The sequence below is a fragment of the Scophthalmus maximus genome, chromosome 12 (genome assembly GCF_022379125.1).
Source record: "Scophthalmus maximus strain ysfricsl-2021 chromosome 12, ASM2237912v1, whole genome shotgun sequence".
In the NCBI taxonomy this organism is placed as follows: Eukaryota; Metazoa; Chordata; class Actinopteri; order Pleuronectiformes; family Scophthalmidae; genus Scophthalmus; species Scophthalmus maximus.
The window spans coordinates 17970001-17988970 of record NC_061526.1 but is presented as its reverse complement, the minus strand read 5'-3'; the positions used below and the strand labels follow the sequence as shown (position 1 = coordinate 17988970).

The 18970-nt window shown below is 41.6% G+C and overlaps 1 protein-coding gene across 13 annotated transcripts in view; it reads right to left on the bottom strand.

Annotated features, from left to right (window-relative positions):
* The window catches only part of wnk1b (WNK lysine deficient protein kinase 1b), a 79752-nt gene that overhangs the window by 22355 nt on the left and 38427 nt on the right, over positions 1-18970 (bottom strand). For 10 of the 13 annotated variants that reach the window (XM_047335949.1, XM_047335939.1, XM_047335943.1 and 7 more), the window contains exons 3-13: positions 18950-18970; positions 14571-14791; positions 13493-13650; positions 10796-10884; positions 10259-10398; positions 9971-10050; positions 9429-9731; positions 9091-9160; positions 8359-8552; positions 3201-4640; positions 463-552 (exon numbers count right to left, since the gene is read on the bottom strand). The exon at positions 18950-18970 is cut by the window's right edge and continues 152 nt beyond it. In XM_047335949.1, the coding sequence (XP_047191905.1) occupies positions 463-552; positions 3201-4640; positions 8359-8552; positions 9091-9160; positions 9429-9731; positions 9971-10050; positions 10259-10398; positions 10796-10884; positions 13493-13650; positions 14571-14791; positions 18950-18970 (2806 nt within the window). The remainder of the gene's footprint in view (positions 1-462; positions 553-3200; positions 4641-8358; positions 8553-9090; positions 9161-9428; positions 9732-9970; positions 10051-10258; positions 10399-10795; positions 10885-13492; positions 13651-14570; positions 14792-18949) is intronic. The other 3 variants (XM_047335941.1, XM_047335950.1, XM_047335951.1) reach the window with 3 other exon arrangements.

Below are 18970 nucleotides of genomic sequence, written 5' to 3'. Positions count from 1 at the left end.
TGTAAAAAGGTTTATAAATGTTTGGAATGCCACTCTTGCGGAAATATGGTGTCTACAGTCGTGCAAGAACTGCTGTTCATGTCATGTAAAAGAGAAAAATTATGACATTCCATCTTATTTTTTTAGGAAACATTTGATCTCCAATTAACATTAAATTTCATGCTCAATCAAATCAGTTTAGGGCTGCAATTAATTCATAGCGGTGGCATGTGCTGGAGGCACAATTCTTCAAAAAGACTGTGGTATTACTTCGGGCAAAGAGCCAGCTCTGTGGGAGTGGTAACCTTGAAGCATAGACAACAACTTCAAAGAGAAAGCTTAAATACGAGTTATTCCTGCATAGGCCACCTACAAAAAATAAGGTGGATCTATTTTTGTATTTTATCTTCATGGGGTTTGGACATCAAGGGAAGACCTTGGAAATGGGAAAAGATTCTCTTGTTGTGTTTGTCGTAGTCTTACTTGTTGCAAGGTCCCAGGAGCAGGCTGGGAGGCGGAGGGGACAACGGGCGGTCCTAGTGAGGACTGGGGGGTGGGAGCCTGGATCTGCTGCTTAGAAACAGATTAAGACAAAGAAAGACAGAAAGATGGACAGAGAAGAGGAGATGCAATGTTGCATGATATAAAACGAGGGGGGATGAAGGTGAGAAATCAAGAGAGATTGAAAGCAGGGAGAGAAATAAAAAGACACAATCAGAACATGTCTGTAGCTTTTAGGTCAGAAACTGTACATGAGTGCAAACACAAGGTACTAATGAGGTTTCTTCTCTAGTGATCTGATTTTAGTCTAGATTTTCTTCTTGTGTATGCACACATGCACACAAACACCTACACATGTACACTAATCCATCCGGCAACAGATATATGCACACTAAGATCTACTGTATGTATATGCACATATACACAGCTCTTAGTGTACAGCAGTACAGGCACTGTACTGGGGTTAGTACAGGGTTGTTGTTTTTCTTTACATGCAGGTCAGATCCTAAGTGATTGGCAGCTGTTACACAACCAATGAAGCACAGATTAGGAGCTGTAACACTGACACCAAATATTTGACCTAAAAGATGAAGATTTCAAAACTCTTATTTTAATTTTCCCAGAAATATCCTAATAAAGTAGGGTTGGGCTGTGATTTGAAAATAGTATCGGAGTCCGTTTTATTACTGTTATAAAAAACCCTGCTGCACATAAAAATATACATAAGACTAAGAAACGCCTTAAAGTGTGTCCAGTACCACTGTTGGTGTGACTGAAGATGAAGCGAAAGCACTTTTTTTTGTGAAAAAAATAATCCGTCAAATATCAAAAATTGGAGATCATCTAACTTTCATATAGACGCCAGTGCAGTAAAATATTTGGCAACATGAGTTCTGTTTGATAGAATGTTCCTTATGGCAGATGGATGGTGCTCGCCACATTGCCCGATGTAAAACACAATAATGTGCAGGTTTTTCTTTTCAAAATCATTCATTTTTGATTTTTGATCGTGGTAAATTTGTAGCGAGCATCAAGCTTTACAGGGCTGATCTATCCCATCTGAATTATATAAACTTATTGTGACACTGACTGCAGCATACATACAGATATGACCGACCTACTGTTGACTGAACCCTTAGAAGGCTGCATGCAACTTTATACTTGCCATGAAGCTCACCCTCGCAAAGTGTGCTGGGAGCTTACAGTTAAGTACAGTTGCATGAGACACCCTACTACCTACCCTTTTCTAACATCTTAGGCTGACACATTTCACAGCACAGAGAGTTAATAAATAAAATTCACAGAAGGATCGAGAACTTAAGATAAAAAATAACGTGAATAAAAGAGATAATGACAGAAAACAAAGATTGAGGAAATGGAAAAAAAAAGGCCAGTGATCCTGAGGGGTTCAAAGTGAACATTGACACTGACACTATCAGCATTCTAAGGGTTTAATGAATATCAACTACAACCTCTGAACCCTGGTCAGGAAGTTGAGTTCCAGTATGGACAGAAAATGAAAAAAAAATATGCTAAAATAAAAAACTGACAATTAAAACAAAACAAATAATCTAAATTACACAACTGAAAAGTCTCTCTGAATGGTTACATCGCCAGGTTTGTCTGAGTCCCCTCAGTTTTGTTGTATGTTTCTGTGTGTTTGACCATACAAATCAACAAAGTCTCACCGCCTTATTATTCTTCCATGATTTTTTCCATTAGATTCATAACTAATTATACTTTTCAATGTGTAGATGTCTCGAATTTAAAGCTATATCAAATGTTCACCAAGTAGTAGTTATGCTTATCTTCGGATCAAATGGACTTTGGATTTGTACAAGCAAAACATCAAGTATACCATACATAACAGTATACTTCGACAAACACACATTTCTCATATACACTCATATATGAACATACAGACAAAATATTACTTACTGATATTGACAAATAAAAAATACAACATAAAGAAAGGAGGGGGCTTAGACTGTTTGTAAGGCTTGAACAACAGAGAGTGTCTCATGGATTAACCTTCTGCATCTTGCTTTTAACATCATTATTACTTAACAATAATAACTCCTATGTCTGACTTGAAATCAAATGTTGCAGATACTCTGGGTCCTGCTCAACTCTGTAAAGCCTTACTGAAGTAGCAATGATAAAAGTCATTCTCTTGACAAATATTTCTCTCTTCGACGAGCAAACAAGGAATGAATAATGTGAAACACTATGAAGGCAGACCATGAGACTCCCTCTGTGGTGTGTCTGGACTCGGGAGGAGGTTAAAATCACAACCAAAGTCTACAAATAAGCATCAGATGGGGCTCCTGGGTTGGTGGCATATAAAAAACAACAGGGATTGGTATAACGGCCTCTGGGTCAAATTACTATTATAAATACTTTACTTCAACTACTTTTCCTAGAATAATTAGTTTTTCCTTGATGGCTTACATTGTTTCCCTATGTATCTGTTCTAAATACCTAGTTTGATGTCTTAAAATTTCTCACTCAACAGACAAATGTTGCTGTAGCAAAGTATTTCAAATTCTCAATCAATGAGATTTTCAAACGAGACAGAGCGAGCTTAAAATGCTGTAATATAACAATTACAATATATCCATTAATTGAGAGCTGTTTGCAGATATCTGCTAAAAAAGCAACACTTAAACTAGTAATTGACCCACGGGCCGAGTTTTTTTTTTAAGGTCTAAACTTAGTACCAGAGTGGGGTTAGCAGCCTGCATGGCCAGCAATGACTCATGGTATGTCATATCGGGTTGGGCTGGTACCACCCCTCCATGCCGGGCCCAGGCACTCTGGATCAGAGGCTCCAGATGAGTTGATGATGTTCCCCCATGCGGGAGCTCGGAGCATGGGGTGGGAAGGAGAAAGCTCTGCATGGAGGGTGGATGCCCCTGGGGATCTATGGGAAGCCCCGATGAATCGAAGAACACAGTGGAGGATGAGTGAGGGATGGACTGAGCGGCTGAGGAGTCAAATGGAGGGGGGAGAGGTGGGGGAGGAGGTGACTGGAACTCTCCAGCGTCGGAGGAGGCCCAAGAGTCGCTAGAAGGTTCTGGGCTTCTATCCTTTGTGGTTACACCCATGTGATGAAGAAGAAGACTCCCTGGAGGTAAGGGGAGCTCAGGGCTGATGTAAGTGTACAGCTCTTCAGTCACTGGCTGGAGACGGCTGTACGTGCCTGAACCACCTGAGCCAGTTCCAGTGTTGTCCTCAAGAGGGAGGTCCATGGAGCTTCTCCGGGCCCGGTAAAGTCTGGACGCCAGGAGGCTTGGGTCTCCGGCAGCAGCTGCAGCAGCGGCTGCGGCAGCTAAATGGAACTCAAAGACACTTCCAGTAGATGGTTGGGCATCAGTCATTACTGGTGGTGCGGAAATAGGGAAGGTAGATGGGGAAGCACGCTGTAGTGGAGGATAGCAGCCCTCAGATGGTGAAGAAGAAACAGAGCAGCCAGTGGACGCGCTCATTGGAGGTAAGGGTGGAGGGATGGGACTGTGAGTACTCATTCTTTGCATGAGGTGAGGGTGCAGGAAGCCTGGTTGAGGTGGAGGACCAGGATCAAAACCCAAACTAGCAGCAGCAGCAGCAGCAGCAGCTGCTTGTCTCTGCTGGTGGAAACTCAAGTGGCCAAGCTGGTGTGTAGTCATTGGGTATCCTCCATATGCCATTGCTTCATAATGGTCCAATAAGGCAGCTTGATTTAAACTTAATCTCCTCACTACTTCCTCATGCTCGGCCCTCATGTCTTTATAGCCGTACAAACTCGGGTCAGATTGTCCTGGGAGATGCAGTGACTCCCCAACACCAAGTCTTTGAGCGGCCGCTGCAAAACCAGGATTCACCATAAACAGAGAGGGCGTCTCAACACCCTCCATCCCAGAGAAGGGGTGCAGGCTGCTGCCGTAGCGAACATAGGCAGGCTGGAAGTGCCGGGTGTGTGCCTCTAGAATGGACGTGCTCTTGCGTCGCTGGGTGTTGTAGGCCTTTGGAGGCCCAGTGGGTGGGGGCGAGAAGGAAATGGGGCGCTCAGGGATGGAGGGGTAGAAAACAGTGGCGGGGTCAGGGAGAGTTGGGAGGGGAATGCCCCCTCCTGCTCCTCCTGCGCTTGCTCCTCCGCTGTAGGGGTGTGGCATTGAATGCTGCTGCGACAATGAGATACAATGGATTGAAAGAATGAAACTCAGAGAATGAGTAAGAGAGAACAGCAGCAAAGGCCCACATGACATGGAAAAACATAGTCATATAGTCAAAAACAGCACATTGTAATATGAAGAGAAAAATACATAAACATAATCTTTCTCCACAATAGAAACAAATGATGTGGTAATCATAGGACAGAGTACAGCTCAAAACTTTGGAAAGCTGAAATGAGATGAAGCGACTTGGTAATGTAAAGATGCACAGCGAGTTACTGCAGCCTGACAGATCCAGTGACACACCACAGCTCAAAGACAGACATACAACACAGAGACGAGTCACACAAAGACAGCTCACAGGAAAATAGGAGGAGGATTATTCAATGCAAAGACAGGAAAGGCCAAATGTTGGCGCCAAGCTCAACATTATCGTGATGCATCTGCTCTCAAGAAAACCATCTTCATTGCAAAATCCTGATCCTTTTAACTGCCGCCAACTTCAGATAAAGACAAAGATGATTTGTTAAACAGGGAAAAGGCTGTATATCTATATCTATATCTATATGTATGTATAGATATACATATATATATATATGTATATCTGTACAGGTGTATATCGATATATATGATCGATCCGCATCTCTTTTTAGTAATGTATAGATAAATTGCTCTTCTTTTGCGACTGAGACATAAACTGAATGAGTGATTTGGTTATATTCTGTTTTATAGACACTTTATAAATTATTGTGTACAATACTTTTCCTTTTTACAAATATGGTCAAAGAATAGGTGCTAGTTTTATTAACTGGATGCAAGTTTTGATGCTGATGTTTTTTTTCTATCGCCATTCCACCTTTTTGCATGTCCTTCATCATATCTCTTTCCACACTTAGTTGTCTAATAAATACAATACCAACAAATACCTACCACAACAGAGCATGTTGAGGAACTCTTGGGAAGTGCACTAATAATCCTGACACTGATCTGTTCTGATGTTTAAGACTTTTCATTAATTCTTAATTGTGTCTTTATATTTAGGATGAACCATCTTTCTAATGGTTATGTTATTTGTAATTGAACATTTGCCCTGAAAATTACAACTTTTATTATTTTATTTTTTTAATGTCAAATTAGCAGTTTTCCTGATGGCAGATGCACAGAGGTTTTGGGCATTTGTACCTTTTAAATGAAATTAGGGTCAAGAAAGTCATTCTGTATTTAATACAAACACAAGGTGGTTTATTAGAAGGAGAGAGAGAGAGAGAGAGAGAGAGAGAGAGAAAGAAAAATGGATGGGTAGAAAGACGGACTCACAGCAGTGTCTGAAAGCAAACTAAGACTAAGGCCATTTTAATCTCCTACTCATGTATTTTATCCATAATATACTCTAGAGTCTAGATGGCTGAGCCCACAACTTGATACATAGTTAGCTCAGCTCTTGTTATTAAATGTATTAATATGAAAACTAGGACAGATGAATATCAATATTCAGAAAAGAGGGCTAGGAGGGCAACAGTTGTACCAAACCAGTTCAAGATAATAATTTTTCTATGGTGCATTTTAACTTGCACTATCAACTGCCGTTAAAAAAATAATTTTCTGAATCTATGTGGTAGAATAATTCAAGTTGTATGATTGTATTTCTATCAACAATCTCTTCATTCATTTATTCTGTGCAGTTTGAACCAATGAACCACACTTGAAAAGGACACTGAATTTGTCAAGAGGTTTCCACTAACAGTGACGACGGGACTCTTCTATTAATTATTAAAAAAAACTTGTTTCGGCAGTTTAAGATTATCCCTAATTTCAGACATCAGTGTGACCCATACCTTTATCCTTTCTCTCTCTCCCTTCCCCTCTGGTTCTCGCCACCACTGTGATTAAGATTGTGAACCTACAGGGGTGTAGAACAAAGCAGGTAGACTGGCCCTCCGCTGCCTGGCCTTGGGCAGAGAGGAAGCAGAGTGAAGGGGTAGGACCGTCTCCAGGGCCTTGGAGAGGCGCCCAGCGAATGTATCTCTCTCAGCAGCGAGAGGCATGCCAGGGGAGGAGGTGATGTAGGATGAGGAGGACGATAGATCTGGAGGAGGGGTGGAGGGCTGCTTTGGAGGAACTGCCAGGGGTGGAGGAGCATGGGAAAAAGAGTAGGAGGATGGGGGGACGCAAATGGACATGCTACGACTTCGACGGCGACGCGACGCAGACTGTAGGCCAGGGAAGGGTGATGGAAGAGGGTGGGACCAACATGAAAAACAAAAATTAAAAATGCAAAAAAGTTTACTTGAACAGACAGAAAACAACATAAACAGAAGAAACATGAAAAATCTGAGATTAAGGGAAGAAACAAAAACATAATCATTTCTTACAATTGAAAACAGCTACTAAATCAATAAAAGCTTTAGATTAAAATCCTTCTGTTCAGGGAGATCATTGACCAGTGACTTTGAGAGTGCAAGTCGTAGTTTTTCCAAGACAAATATCTTAATGGATCAAAACCTTTACATGTACTGTATCATACTGTGAAAAATGTCTATGAAAAAAATACAATAACACAAGACAAACTGAAACAGAACAATGACAAAATAAACCAAATTCTAAAACCAAAAAAAGGGAAGGATGAAAAACAAATAATTGTGACGTAATGTAATACAATATACCAAGTTAGTTGGTCTACCCTGCGTCTGCAATGAAATGTTGAGTTACCTCAAAGAAAACCTAAAAAAACCAAAACCATCGAGTTATTAAATCAGCCAACGAGCTGAGTGATCATCCCGTTCGACAATATATCAGTTAGTGTGGTGCTACTTGCTAATTTGTAACAACATCTGTAGTCAAAAGGTCACTAGATAGAAAATAACCCCTTCAGAAATTTAATTAGAAAAGCTCGCCTCTCCTATTAGCAAAAACTTAAAGGGGCATTATGTAAGATATTTGACTGCTAAAAGGTCAACAATAGAGGTTAATGGCCAATGGTCAACATTCCCTGAGTGAATGATGGAAGCTACTTTTTTTTTTTAATCCACGGACCATAAGGAGTAGGAGTGTAGGTTGATGTGGAACCAAACAAATATGCTTTAATATCAATGTATAAAACAAGTAAAAGATATGAAAAAACAAAAATATACAACAACAATAACAACAAAAAGAACAGTAACTGAATAAACAATGAATGAAACAACTAGGTGTTCAAAAATTATTTGAACATATGTATATATATATATACTGTATGGGAGGTTTGAGGTAAGGAGAAAGGAAGAGGTAAGTGTCAGGACTGAGGGAAAGAGATGCAGGACCAACTACCTCGATTAACAGACTGATGACCAGCTGAAGATATGAACACGTCTGCCTGCATTACCACTGAATGTCTAAATGGTTTGCACCGCACTGCAGGTAACATGCCTCTTTGGGCAAGAAAATAATGCAATACCTTCGGTAATCTTCTTCTTCTTTTATCGTCTCCAGATAGAAAACAATCGGTAGCATGCTCTCAAGTATTTTTTTTCATCACATAATTGCAATTAGAATTCCTAACCACTCACAAACACTGCTAATGTCATTCCAGCTCACTCCCACACCACACCACGATGCAGTGCTCACTTCAACTGATGAGTCATGAGTCGACACATCTGTGAGCAGAGCACCATTCATAAGATGTGTGCACAGTACAAATGAAACCTGCACATGCATAACGTCTAAACTGGATGACATCACCACTCACCATTGGCTGCGGCAGCTGGGCGTAGCCTGGGTGTTGCTGTTGGGTAGCAGATGGGTTGGGGGGATAGGGGGTCTGAGGCTGTGAAGGGGGCTGGGAGGGAGGGGGGCAGCTGTACGACATTGTCAGTTGACCGAGGTGGGGGGAGTCGGAAGAGAAAACCGAGGAACCCTGGCCGCTGTCCATACCTCCTCCAGCTGAGAGAGAAACACATGTTAAGATATCAGGGATATTTTTCTCCTGTCCTTCATTATTCTAATATACCTCTAAAGTGTAATGATTGTTATCTTCAAGTGATGAACTTAACAGACATGCACACTTATTTGCACAAACCTACTTTAAAATGGGAATATTCTTATATCCATATGAATTCTACACATATTTTTCTGCTGCCGTGATAAAATGCATGCGCCACAGTCAAAGACAAGTTGTCAAAGACAATACATGTTTTGTTATGTTTGCACCAGTATATAACACGTTTTCAGAGGCTGATGTACTGGAACACAGTTGTGAAAATCTCATATCTAATAATTATCTAACCTATCTATCCTACATTACAGATAAATATATGAATAAAAACCTAAGCTGAAACATGTTTTAACAACTACTGTCCTTATGAATCAAACATAAGCATATCAGAGAAACAATCTGAAATCCAATTAAAATGAGGATAAGGCACAGGCAGAAATGTGCAGGATGTAATCGACTATATCCACTGTTTGCAGTGTGTCTTACAGGTGTGTGGGATGCTGGTCTGGTGATAGTGAAGCTGATGTTGCTCCATGTCAATCTCCTCTGCCTCTGCCTGCAGACAAACACAAGCTGACTAGGTTAAACCAAAGGTCACGAAACAGACAAAACTACTATGTAAAACACTCCCAACGTACACAAGTTCATATTGATCATAGTCAAAAACGGATCATGTGGACATTGGCTGCCAGGGGGAAATCATCAAGTAATGGTAAATACTTTTTTTGTCGTTAATGCACTAGGCCAGAATCGTTTGCAGTCATTTCCTTAATAACTCCTGATCAGTATGTTTGTCCAGCATCCAATCCAAAAACTCAACAAACCTGTGTGTATGAAGGTTTGAGTGTTTCTAGTTGCTGTTGATGCTGTTGTTGTTGTTGTTGTTGTTGTTGTTGCTGATGCTGTTGTTGTTGCTGTTGCTGTTGTTGCTGCTGTTGTTGTTGCTGCTGCTGCTGCTGCTGCTGCTGCTGTTGCTGCAGATGTTGTTCTGCCTCCTGTTTCCTCTTTTCCTGCTCCTCCCGTACCAGCTGCCTCTGCTCTCTCTTTCTCCGGATCAGAGACACACGGTCCTTGATAGCCTTGGCCATGGTCTTATGGTCACCCTCCGCAACGTAGCCAGACTCAACCTGGAGGGTGACGCCAGAGAGATGCTAGACAACAATTCTTAACTCAAGCCTTCATTGGCTCAAAATATCAAACCTTTATACATTAACTCTTTTCTTTCTATCCCTGTTTTAAAACATAGTTCTTTCTATCAAATATCCTTCCTTTCATTCTCCTCCGTGTGGATTTAATCCACCACTTCCCTCCTACTACCCATACACCACTCATCCTTCCATTTCATCCTCCCCTCCTTCGTGCATACCATTTCCTGGGCCACATCTTCAGGGACATCCTTGTTCAGGTCAAAAGAGAACTCGATGGCTTCGTTGTCTTTGTATTTGCCTAAAAATAAACAATGTACAGATTGCGGGTCAAACAACTGCCCCTCTGTTTAAATGTTTGTGTAAAATAATCTATAGTGCACAAACAAAATAAGGGTTTTTCTCATTGGCTAAAAAAGCTGTGAAAAGTGCTACACATTAATATTTGCAAAATTAGGACAAATACAAAAATATTTCTTGATTATATGATTAAATTTTTTTTTTTTTGCCTTTAAGTTTCTTGACGTCTTCTATCCTGAGCCAAAGTTTGATGGCGATCATTTCTCCATCATCCTCTTCTGCCAGTTCAACCCTGACCCCTGTGTCCTCCTGGAAGAACGCGTGGTTCAGCAGGATCTTTATGGCATACCTAGAAGAAGAGGAGACAAGCAGAGGATCAGTGAGGGAAAGAACTTCACAGTAATTTAGATGGAGACAGAGGGGTTAAAAAGAAATGTTGAAATTCTGTTAATTACGAGGAAGATTTACTTCTTGATAGTATCTGATTAACTGATGATTTTGTTCAAGAATAGCAATGCTGAGAGCTGTTCTCTGATTTATAAACTAACAGGAGAGTCATGGTATTTCATTAATCTGCTGGGAATAACAACATGATGACCAGATTCATTCTAAAAACAGCCAACCACATATATTTCACACTGTGTCATTAAGTCTGTGGGCTGGGACCTCTTAAAGGCTCTTAAAAATCAGCGTCCAGAGTCAGATCCCAGATTTGTCGTTGATAGTTTGTGTTTCGTGTGACTCACCTCTCATCCTTGTTTGTTCTGATGCAACCTTCAATAATTTCCTTCACCTCAGGAATGGCGACCTTGTCAAAACTGCCAGGCTTCACCCCCTGCAAATTCACACAGAGGAAGAAGAGCAGTGAAGGCAAGGAAGCAGGAGAGACAATCGCACAACACAGGGAAGAGAAAACCACACAAAATCACACACTTTAAGAACCAATGACGAATACTTAAATATGTTGTGAAGAATTGAACAACAGTAATAAAAGGCATCACAGGCAACCGACTCGAAAGCTGGGCACAGAGAAAAGGCACTTCTGAGGCCTACTAACAGCAAAAGCAACTCAGGAATAAAAGGCCTCCTGCAGAAAAAGGTGGAACAAAATCCTTTAAAAAAGTTAATCACTAACACCAACAAACCTCTACAAGCACATACAATTTTAGGTAAAACCATTCAGAAGCCCAAAATTGAACAGAAGTTCAGCTGCATGAAATCCAGGTCGAAAGTTCATAAAACACAAAAAAACAGAAGAGAGAAAAGAGAAACCCAAAGTTAAAGAGAGAAAATTGTAACTCTAAGTAAACAAATTGTTGGTTGGATTAATATATACAATATTGAAACAGCTCAATGACAGACAGGTGGATAGACCAAATAAAGGGTTAGCAACTTACCTGAGACAGACAGATGCCTTAGAAAAAAGTTTTTAGAAAGTCTAAAGTGGCTGCATGTCAGACAGATGCACTGACGCTTTATCTCAACCTTTTTGAGCAAGAAAACCACCACCACCTCCCTCTGCTCTTTCCTCCAGCCATCTCCCCTTACTCCTTTACTTTCTCGGCCTCTCCCCTGCAACCGCCCAGTTCACTGTTACATAACCCCCCATCTCTCTCTCTCTCTCTCTCTCACACACACACACACACACACACACACACAATGAGACAAGGGCCAAACAAAGTTAGGACTGATGGAGGGAGTAATGGGATTAAGTCTGACAGAAGGCAGGATGAACGAGAGAGAGGGGGAGAGAGAGAGAGAAAGAAAAAACGCTAGATTTTAGTTTAACAAGGCTGATGGGAGGTAAGGAATGTTCCAGAAGGAGAAGGACCAAGAAGCACGTCAACAACTCACGTCAAGGTATTAGAAAAGTCTTGGCTCTCAGTCATGAAACAAAAAGTTTAACTGACCGATCCAGTCTCCAATTAGGATTCAGTTGGTGGCAATTTGAGAGCCTGATACCAACAGAGATGACGATGATTTTATCCACCAAACAAATCATGGAAGAGCAGTTCATGTCACATGTCAAATGAAAGGTTAGCTGAGGTTTCAACCTTTATGAGGAGAGATCGACTGAGGGGGGATTAGGCAGTGAAATGAAAAGAGGCGGTGACTGTTGCACCCTGCAGTTGTCACAAGCTTGTGTTTATGTGTGTGTTTGTCCGTGACAATGACAAATACAGACAACTAAAGTTGGCTGCTTGATTGTTTTTTTCCTCAATTAAAACAGCAATTCGTACAAAAGATTACTGCTATTAATTTCTCACTCAAACACTTTCAGACAACAAGAGTAGATAGTATATTCACCATTAAATTTTAAAGTTAACCTCACCTGAGGTAACAGCCGCACTTGTTTTAGCTGAAGGCGGTGTTGCACTCATCCATGAGTTATAAACACCACTGCCTTTCTGTGATAGTACCAGTCAAATATTTAGGGATGCTGGTTTTATTCCCTACTTTGTTTGAAATGAATGTTTTTGGGGAGAAAAGAGTAAATAAAATGTGCACACATCCTTTTCCTTTTTTACCACTTGCTGTGTACAATAATCCTTAGTGAACTGAAATGAAATGTGTGACAGGAGAGATGGATGCAGAAAAGGATAAACAGAGAACAGAGACAGAGCGATTTCTTGTAAACTCCATTGGTCCATTAACCATCACGTTCTGCCTCCATAGAGCTGAACTCCTGTGAGGAAAAGAGGGAGGCAGCTCTCATCCGCCTGTGTGTGTGCACGTGACCTCAGCATCACTTAACTTGAAACAGCTCATGATTGCATTTGTTGTCATTTCCATCTGTGCTATGCTCTCTGTCTCGTTTTTGTACTCTGTGTTTCCAGCCAACTGTTATCTCGATTTTAGCAAAGTCTGGAAATGTTACAAAAACTGAAAGGCAATTACGTTAGGTTTCAGTCAGACGAGTTGAACCAGGAGACTTTTCGTCTATCAATAAATAGCTCGACTGTAAAAAACGAGACTTTGATTGAGGTGGAAACACTTATTTCTCTTTGCATTCACTATTTGCAGAAAACGCAGATGTGATTCTTGTAATCCTACATTTACTTTCAACCATCTCTCAGACATGACAGGTACACGCTCAGTACTTCTCCCTAGTGGTAGAAAGAAACGTGTTCTACTGGTGCTACTGTTTTTTTTTCTCCCTTCCATTTCATAAGAGAGTTGGGTAGGGCTGGAGAACAAGAGAAAGAGCAATCAACGCAAAAACACTGTCATATGACTGGATGTCCTGCATCTCATGCCAAAGTTATTAATATAGTTGGTAAACAAGTATGGGGGGGGGGGGGGGGGGGGGGGTGACAGAGAGAGCCGGCTGGAGGAGGATGTACTGTAGATTAGTGACCAAAAGTCAAACAAGGCTTTTAGATACACCACATGAATATCACAACTTTGTGTCTCCGCTTATTAGAGAGGTAGTGTAGACTTACACTAGTGACCCGCCTGTAGATCTGAGCAGCATTTTGACATTCGGAGTAGGGGTACTCGGAGGTAGCCATCTCCAGCATACACATCCCAAAGGCGTAGACATCTACGGACTCATCATACTTCTCCTCGTACATCTCTGGAGCCATAAACTCTGGGGTACCTGGTGAAAAGGGGAGGGAATAAACATTTTTTTTCATTTGACTAAAAACTTGTATCACTCAGTCATCATACTGCATTTTAAAGGTCCTGAAAAAAAAAAAAAAAAATAAAATAAATCACATGACAGTACAAACTCCTAATTTGCACTACTATGAGCTTTGAGTAAGCAGAAGGGCTAAAAAAAACTAACTGGCTCTGTAACACATACTAACAATGCTCTGACGAGCAGAGGACATAAATCTCAATCCAGTAAACAAAGGGGGAAATATAAAATTCCAAATACACTATTGGTACCACAGAGTGGCGTGGTATCGTGTGGTATCATGTGCTCAAATACTTTTGGTTTGCCTAATATAAAGTAGCTGTGAGACTTACTAAGCAGATCAGTCAAGTGCATGAGAGCATGTGCATTCATGTTCTTAGTGTGAGAAAATGTGTGAATACCAGAATACCTGTAGTCAACTCTACAACGCGACCACTGACAGGCAGTCAAGTTATTATACGGAGTGGAACAGACACTCTTTACATGAATGTGTGCATTATTTGCAGGGTGTGCGTGCGGCCATCACGTCTCCAGACAGCCTAATCCTAGCTCAATAGCAGACTGACTGGTGTGTGGTTTCACTTTTCAAATACCTGCACTTTGCTTTAACAAGCAGGCATTTTACAGGCAGTAAAGTTAATCTACAGTAGGCGTGTGTAGCGTGTACATATTGTGTCTGTATTCATGTTATTACGTAATGCAGATCTGCGTGTGTTGACACATAACTCACATCAGTTATGTCAGTTGTTTCACTATAATCACCTTCACAAGCCTGAACATTTCATTTTCAAATACATCTTTATATCTGACGACAGACAGGTGTGTCTGCATGCAAGTGATAAGGAATTAGTGCCTTCAATGCACATGCATCTTCCTACCTATGACACTCTTTGCAAAGGAGGCCCTCTTTAATGTGGCCAACCCCAGGTCTCCTATCTTCACGGAGCCCGTGGGCCCCGTGATGAAGATGTTGTCGCATTTCAGGTCCCTGTGGATGATGGGCGGCGCTCGGGTGTGAAGGAAGTGAAGGCCTTTGAGGATCTGTCTGCACCACGAACGCAGCACCTTGATTTTCATCACCTTGAAACGCTTCAGGTAGCTGCAGGACAAAGAAATCACACATGAGACGGCATGTCACCCAATGCAGTGATATAAAGTCTACAAGACGTTATAGAGAGCAGCATTTGTCCTGAAATAATCACTGCTCACATGTTTCTTTTTTGAAAGACGCAGTGAACAAGTGTACCGTCTGAAGACAGGTGAACTAGTTCATCACTTATGAACTAACACAAAATACAAAGCTGGCATTTTATGTCAAATGTAACTTAAAACACGTTGATTTACAATTATTTGATTTTAAATGGCATCTGTTAAAAGTTCTGGTTTAAGCTTTGAGGACTCATTCAAAATTTACTTTCCTGTCACTCTCTGATTGAAATCAGTGATTAGGTCTCATCAAGCTGGGCACTGTCTTTACTCAGCTCTTCAATGAAATTGAAGTCTAGCGCCGAACAGACAGTCAAACGTGGTGTGCTGCTCATCCTCTGAACATCCAGATGTTGAGGAGGATTCAAACGCGATAATCCTTTTCACGCCTCATAATCTTTCTGCACTGAGCGACCTTGCAGAGCAAGTCGTCGACAATGATGCCCTCTTCATCTTCCTGCTCCAAGTCCAGACAGCTGACTCGCTGGAGAGCAGCATCACAGTGAGTCAGGCTCCAGCGTCACTGGCAGCCCTGCTCCACATATTATCAGTGTCAACAGCTGCCCTAATAATTCAGCAACTGAAAATCTGCCTGAACTGATGAGGAGCAGCTCGGACAAAGCGCCGCAGATCAATCTGCTCCGACACGGCCCCAAATTGTTGGGTTGAGATGCAGCTGTGACTCCATGTTTCTACCAGAGGAGACCATGTTATCAAGTGCTGTACCTAAGTATCATTCTACAGTCTTTTAATTTGTATTTAATTCCACTGGATTATATCGTAGTTCTTACAACACTACATTTATTGAAAGATACGGTTGGAAATTTCTTTGCAGAAAACCATTTTTTATGATCATTTTATAAACAATGATGTATTAATGCATATCATTAACTCAGAAAACACCAAGGTGATTTTCTTAATCCAAACTCAGATGATATAAGGACAGCTGCAGCAGCATCCAACATCCTGTTGGAATCAAAATAAACAATGTGCAGTGTGTCCTCTCTTCTGCACTTGGCCTAAGATGAAAGGATAAACTAACTATAACAGGATTATCAGTCATGCTGCACGGTTTAGATCAGGTACAGCTATAGATGTTGCTATATTTCATTTTAATTCAGTAGTGCACTGCAAAAACCTTTGAGCATACCAACAATTGTGTTCTCTTCATTAGTATTCTTCAGGATATCAAACACATTAACAGACAGAAAATAACCTTTTGGGGACTTTTCAGATCAAACATAACCTCAAAATCCACGTCTGCATAATTTTAGTGTTTACACTACAACCTTGTATACCGTCTTCCTCACATTAAACCCCTTTTCTCGTACACTAATCAATTCTGGCCTTTATTTACTTCTCACAGAAACAGAACCCTCTTCTCCTTTTCCTCTTTCTGTACCTTCTTTCCCTTCACCCACCCGTCCTCCTCTTCCTCGCCTGTCTTCTCTGCTTTTTTTCCGCTCCCCCTCTGAAGTCAGACCAGTGCTGACAGATAGTTTGAACCCCGTGGCGAGTGATGTTGGAGTGACACTGCACCAAGCATGTTCCCCACCCACATTCACTTGACCATGCTCTCTTTATCAACACACTATGTGCAGTGTGTAGATATACAGTATGTGAACTGTACATAACAGGTATGCAGTCAAACACATAGAAGCGCACGCACGCACGCACGCACGCACGCACGCACGCACGCACGCACGCACGCACGCACGCACGCACGCACGCACGCACGCACGCACGCACGCACACACACACACACACACACACACACACACACACACACACACACACACACACACACACACACACACACACACACACACACACACACACACACACACACACACACACACACACACACACACACACACACACACACACACACACACACACACAACCAAGGACACAGATATTGGGCCTCTCACACTCTGAACCCACTGGTCAAGTCTTTCCATCCTCACCGTCTCACCACTTCCCTATCAGCCCTCTCTCTCGTCCTCTGTCATACTTTTTCCACCACTTCAGTGCACAAGAGTCGCTCTCCTTTCTGAGTCTTCATCTGGATGGCGGCCCAATCGCTCTGCGGCCCTGAATCTGTACATATATGTACATGCATGCACTAGACAGACTTGCAAAGACATGCACGTGTTTGTGGAGAATTTATTTCCTGCATATAGTATGTTGAGCTGAAAAACTTTTGATTAGTGTTTCTCATATGCAAAAAAAAGCCAAAACTACTGAAACCAGCTTTTCCAAAATGTTCTTACTTGCTCTTCAGTGACACGTGTTTTCCATTTGCTTTTTCATTCTGGTAACTTCTATGATTATTGGTAATCTGAATAGTGACTCGTAACTCTTGTTAAAATCCGTCAACACACTTTCAACACTGCAGGTATGGGGAGTGTAAGACGTTAGGGTCATTTTAATGTTGAAATGACTGAGCTGATGCAGGTTTGAGTGTCTGACTGGACAGTGTCTGCATTGCTTAACAAGCTCATGAAGCTTCTCACTCCTCCACATGAGGGAGCTACTGCCCTTGATAGCACTGTACTGCTGGATTAATTCTTTCACTCTGTGGTCACAGGTAACACATTGGTTTGACAGTCACTCTGCGATTCTGCCTGTAAATTGAATTTTTTAGATATGTATTCATTTGTCTCTTGATCTGATTATTTATTTCTCCCTCTGTGGCTGAGTTTCTCTCTATCTCCTGATCTGTTTGGTTTCCCTCTGACACTCCGAGTAACACTAAATGTATTTTACTATCAGGACACACAAACCTCTTTTGGTTTCTCCCTCTGTCTTTCTCTCTGTCAGGAATGAGAAGAATCTGCAGCAGAAGCAGCAGCTGGCAGGTGGGCCAATGTCCCACCATGCACTGCACTGGGCACGCCGTGTGCCACTCACGCCACATTAAAGCTTTCATTGTTTCAGGGGCTCAACAATCACTTTTCAATCCACAGTCATACATCCATTCTGTACAGCAGACAGACTGGCATGCGGTCATGACACTGGACAATGACAGGCAGCTACACACACACACACACACACACACACACACACACACACACACACACACACACACACACACACACACACACACACACACACACACACACACACACACACACACACACACACACACACACACACACACACACACACACACACACACACACACACACACACACACACACCTCAATTCTCCATAGTGAAATCAGGGGAGGGAGAGACTGACAGACACCCCCTGTTATTGACGTGCAAACCATAGATGTACAGTTTGTAAAAGACACAGGAAGGAGTCTCCCCATGATTCCTGAGCGTAACATCGGCTGATGCTACAACACAGAGGGATTGTGCATTGACGTCCTGTCACTCGTGAAGTTCACATTTTAACATAAACACAGGCACATAAATGCAGTACAGAACACCCAGACCCATTTTGAACATGTAACGAGTCGAGTCAAACTAGATGACCCACTAACACTAGCTGCACTCAGACAGCAACAGAAAGCATGCTGGGATTGTGAGGGAAAAGGCCATGAAATAAAGATAGAGAAAAGCGGAAAAATTGGTTTGACAGATAATGGTGTGCAGGCAAATGTGTGTGTGATTGTGTGTACTTATACATTTCAACAAAAAAACTGAAGGTGACTCATTATCTGTAATGACAGTGCTCTTCAAAAGCAAAAGGGCGAAACAGGTGATGGCTGATTGACTGCGTGTGTGCGTGTGTGTGTGTGTGTGTGTGTGTGTGTGTGTGTGTGTGTGTGTGTGTCTTCCAGACAAATGTAGTCAGATAGGTTTTGAGTTTCCATGCAAATAACTAATGCTTGAATTGTTTTTTATTTTTCTTAAATCAACTTTTATAAACCAGATCCTATTTTTGTTTATGTATCTAGCCATTCCTACTGTGTCGCTTCCTGTTTATTCATCTAATCTGTGGGCCCAAATAATGTGGGGTAGTGGAAGTGGTAAAAACTAAAGAAAAGACAGCACAATTTTTTAATAGCTGAATACTGTTTCTCATGTCTTGTGTACTCACGTTTTTAGCGTGCCAGATGTC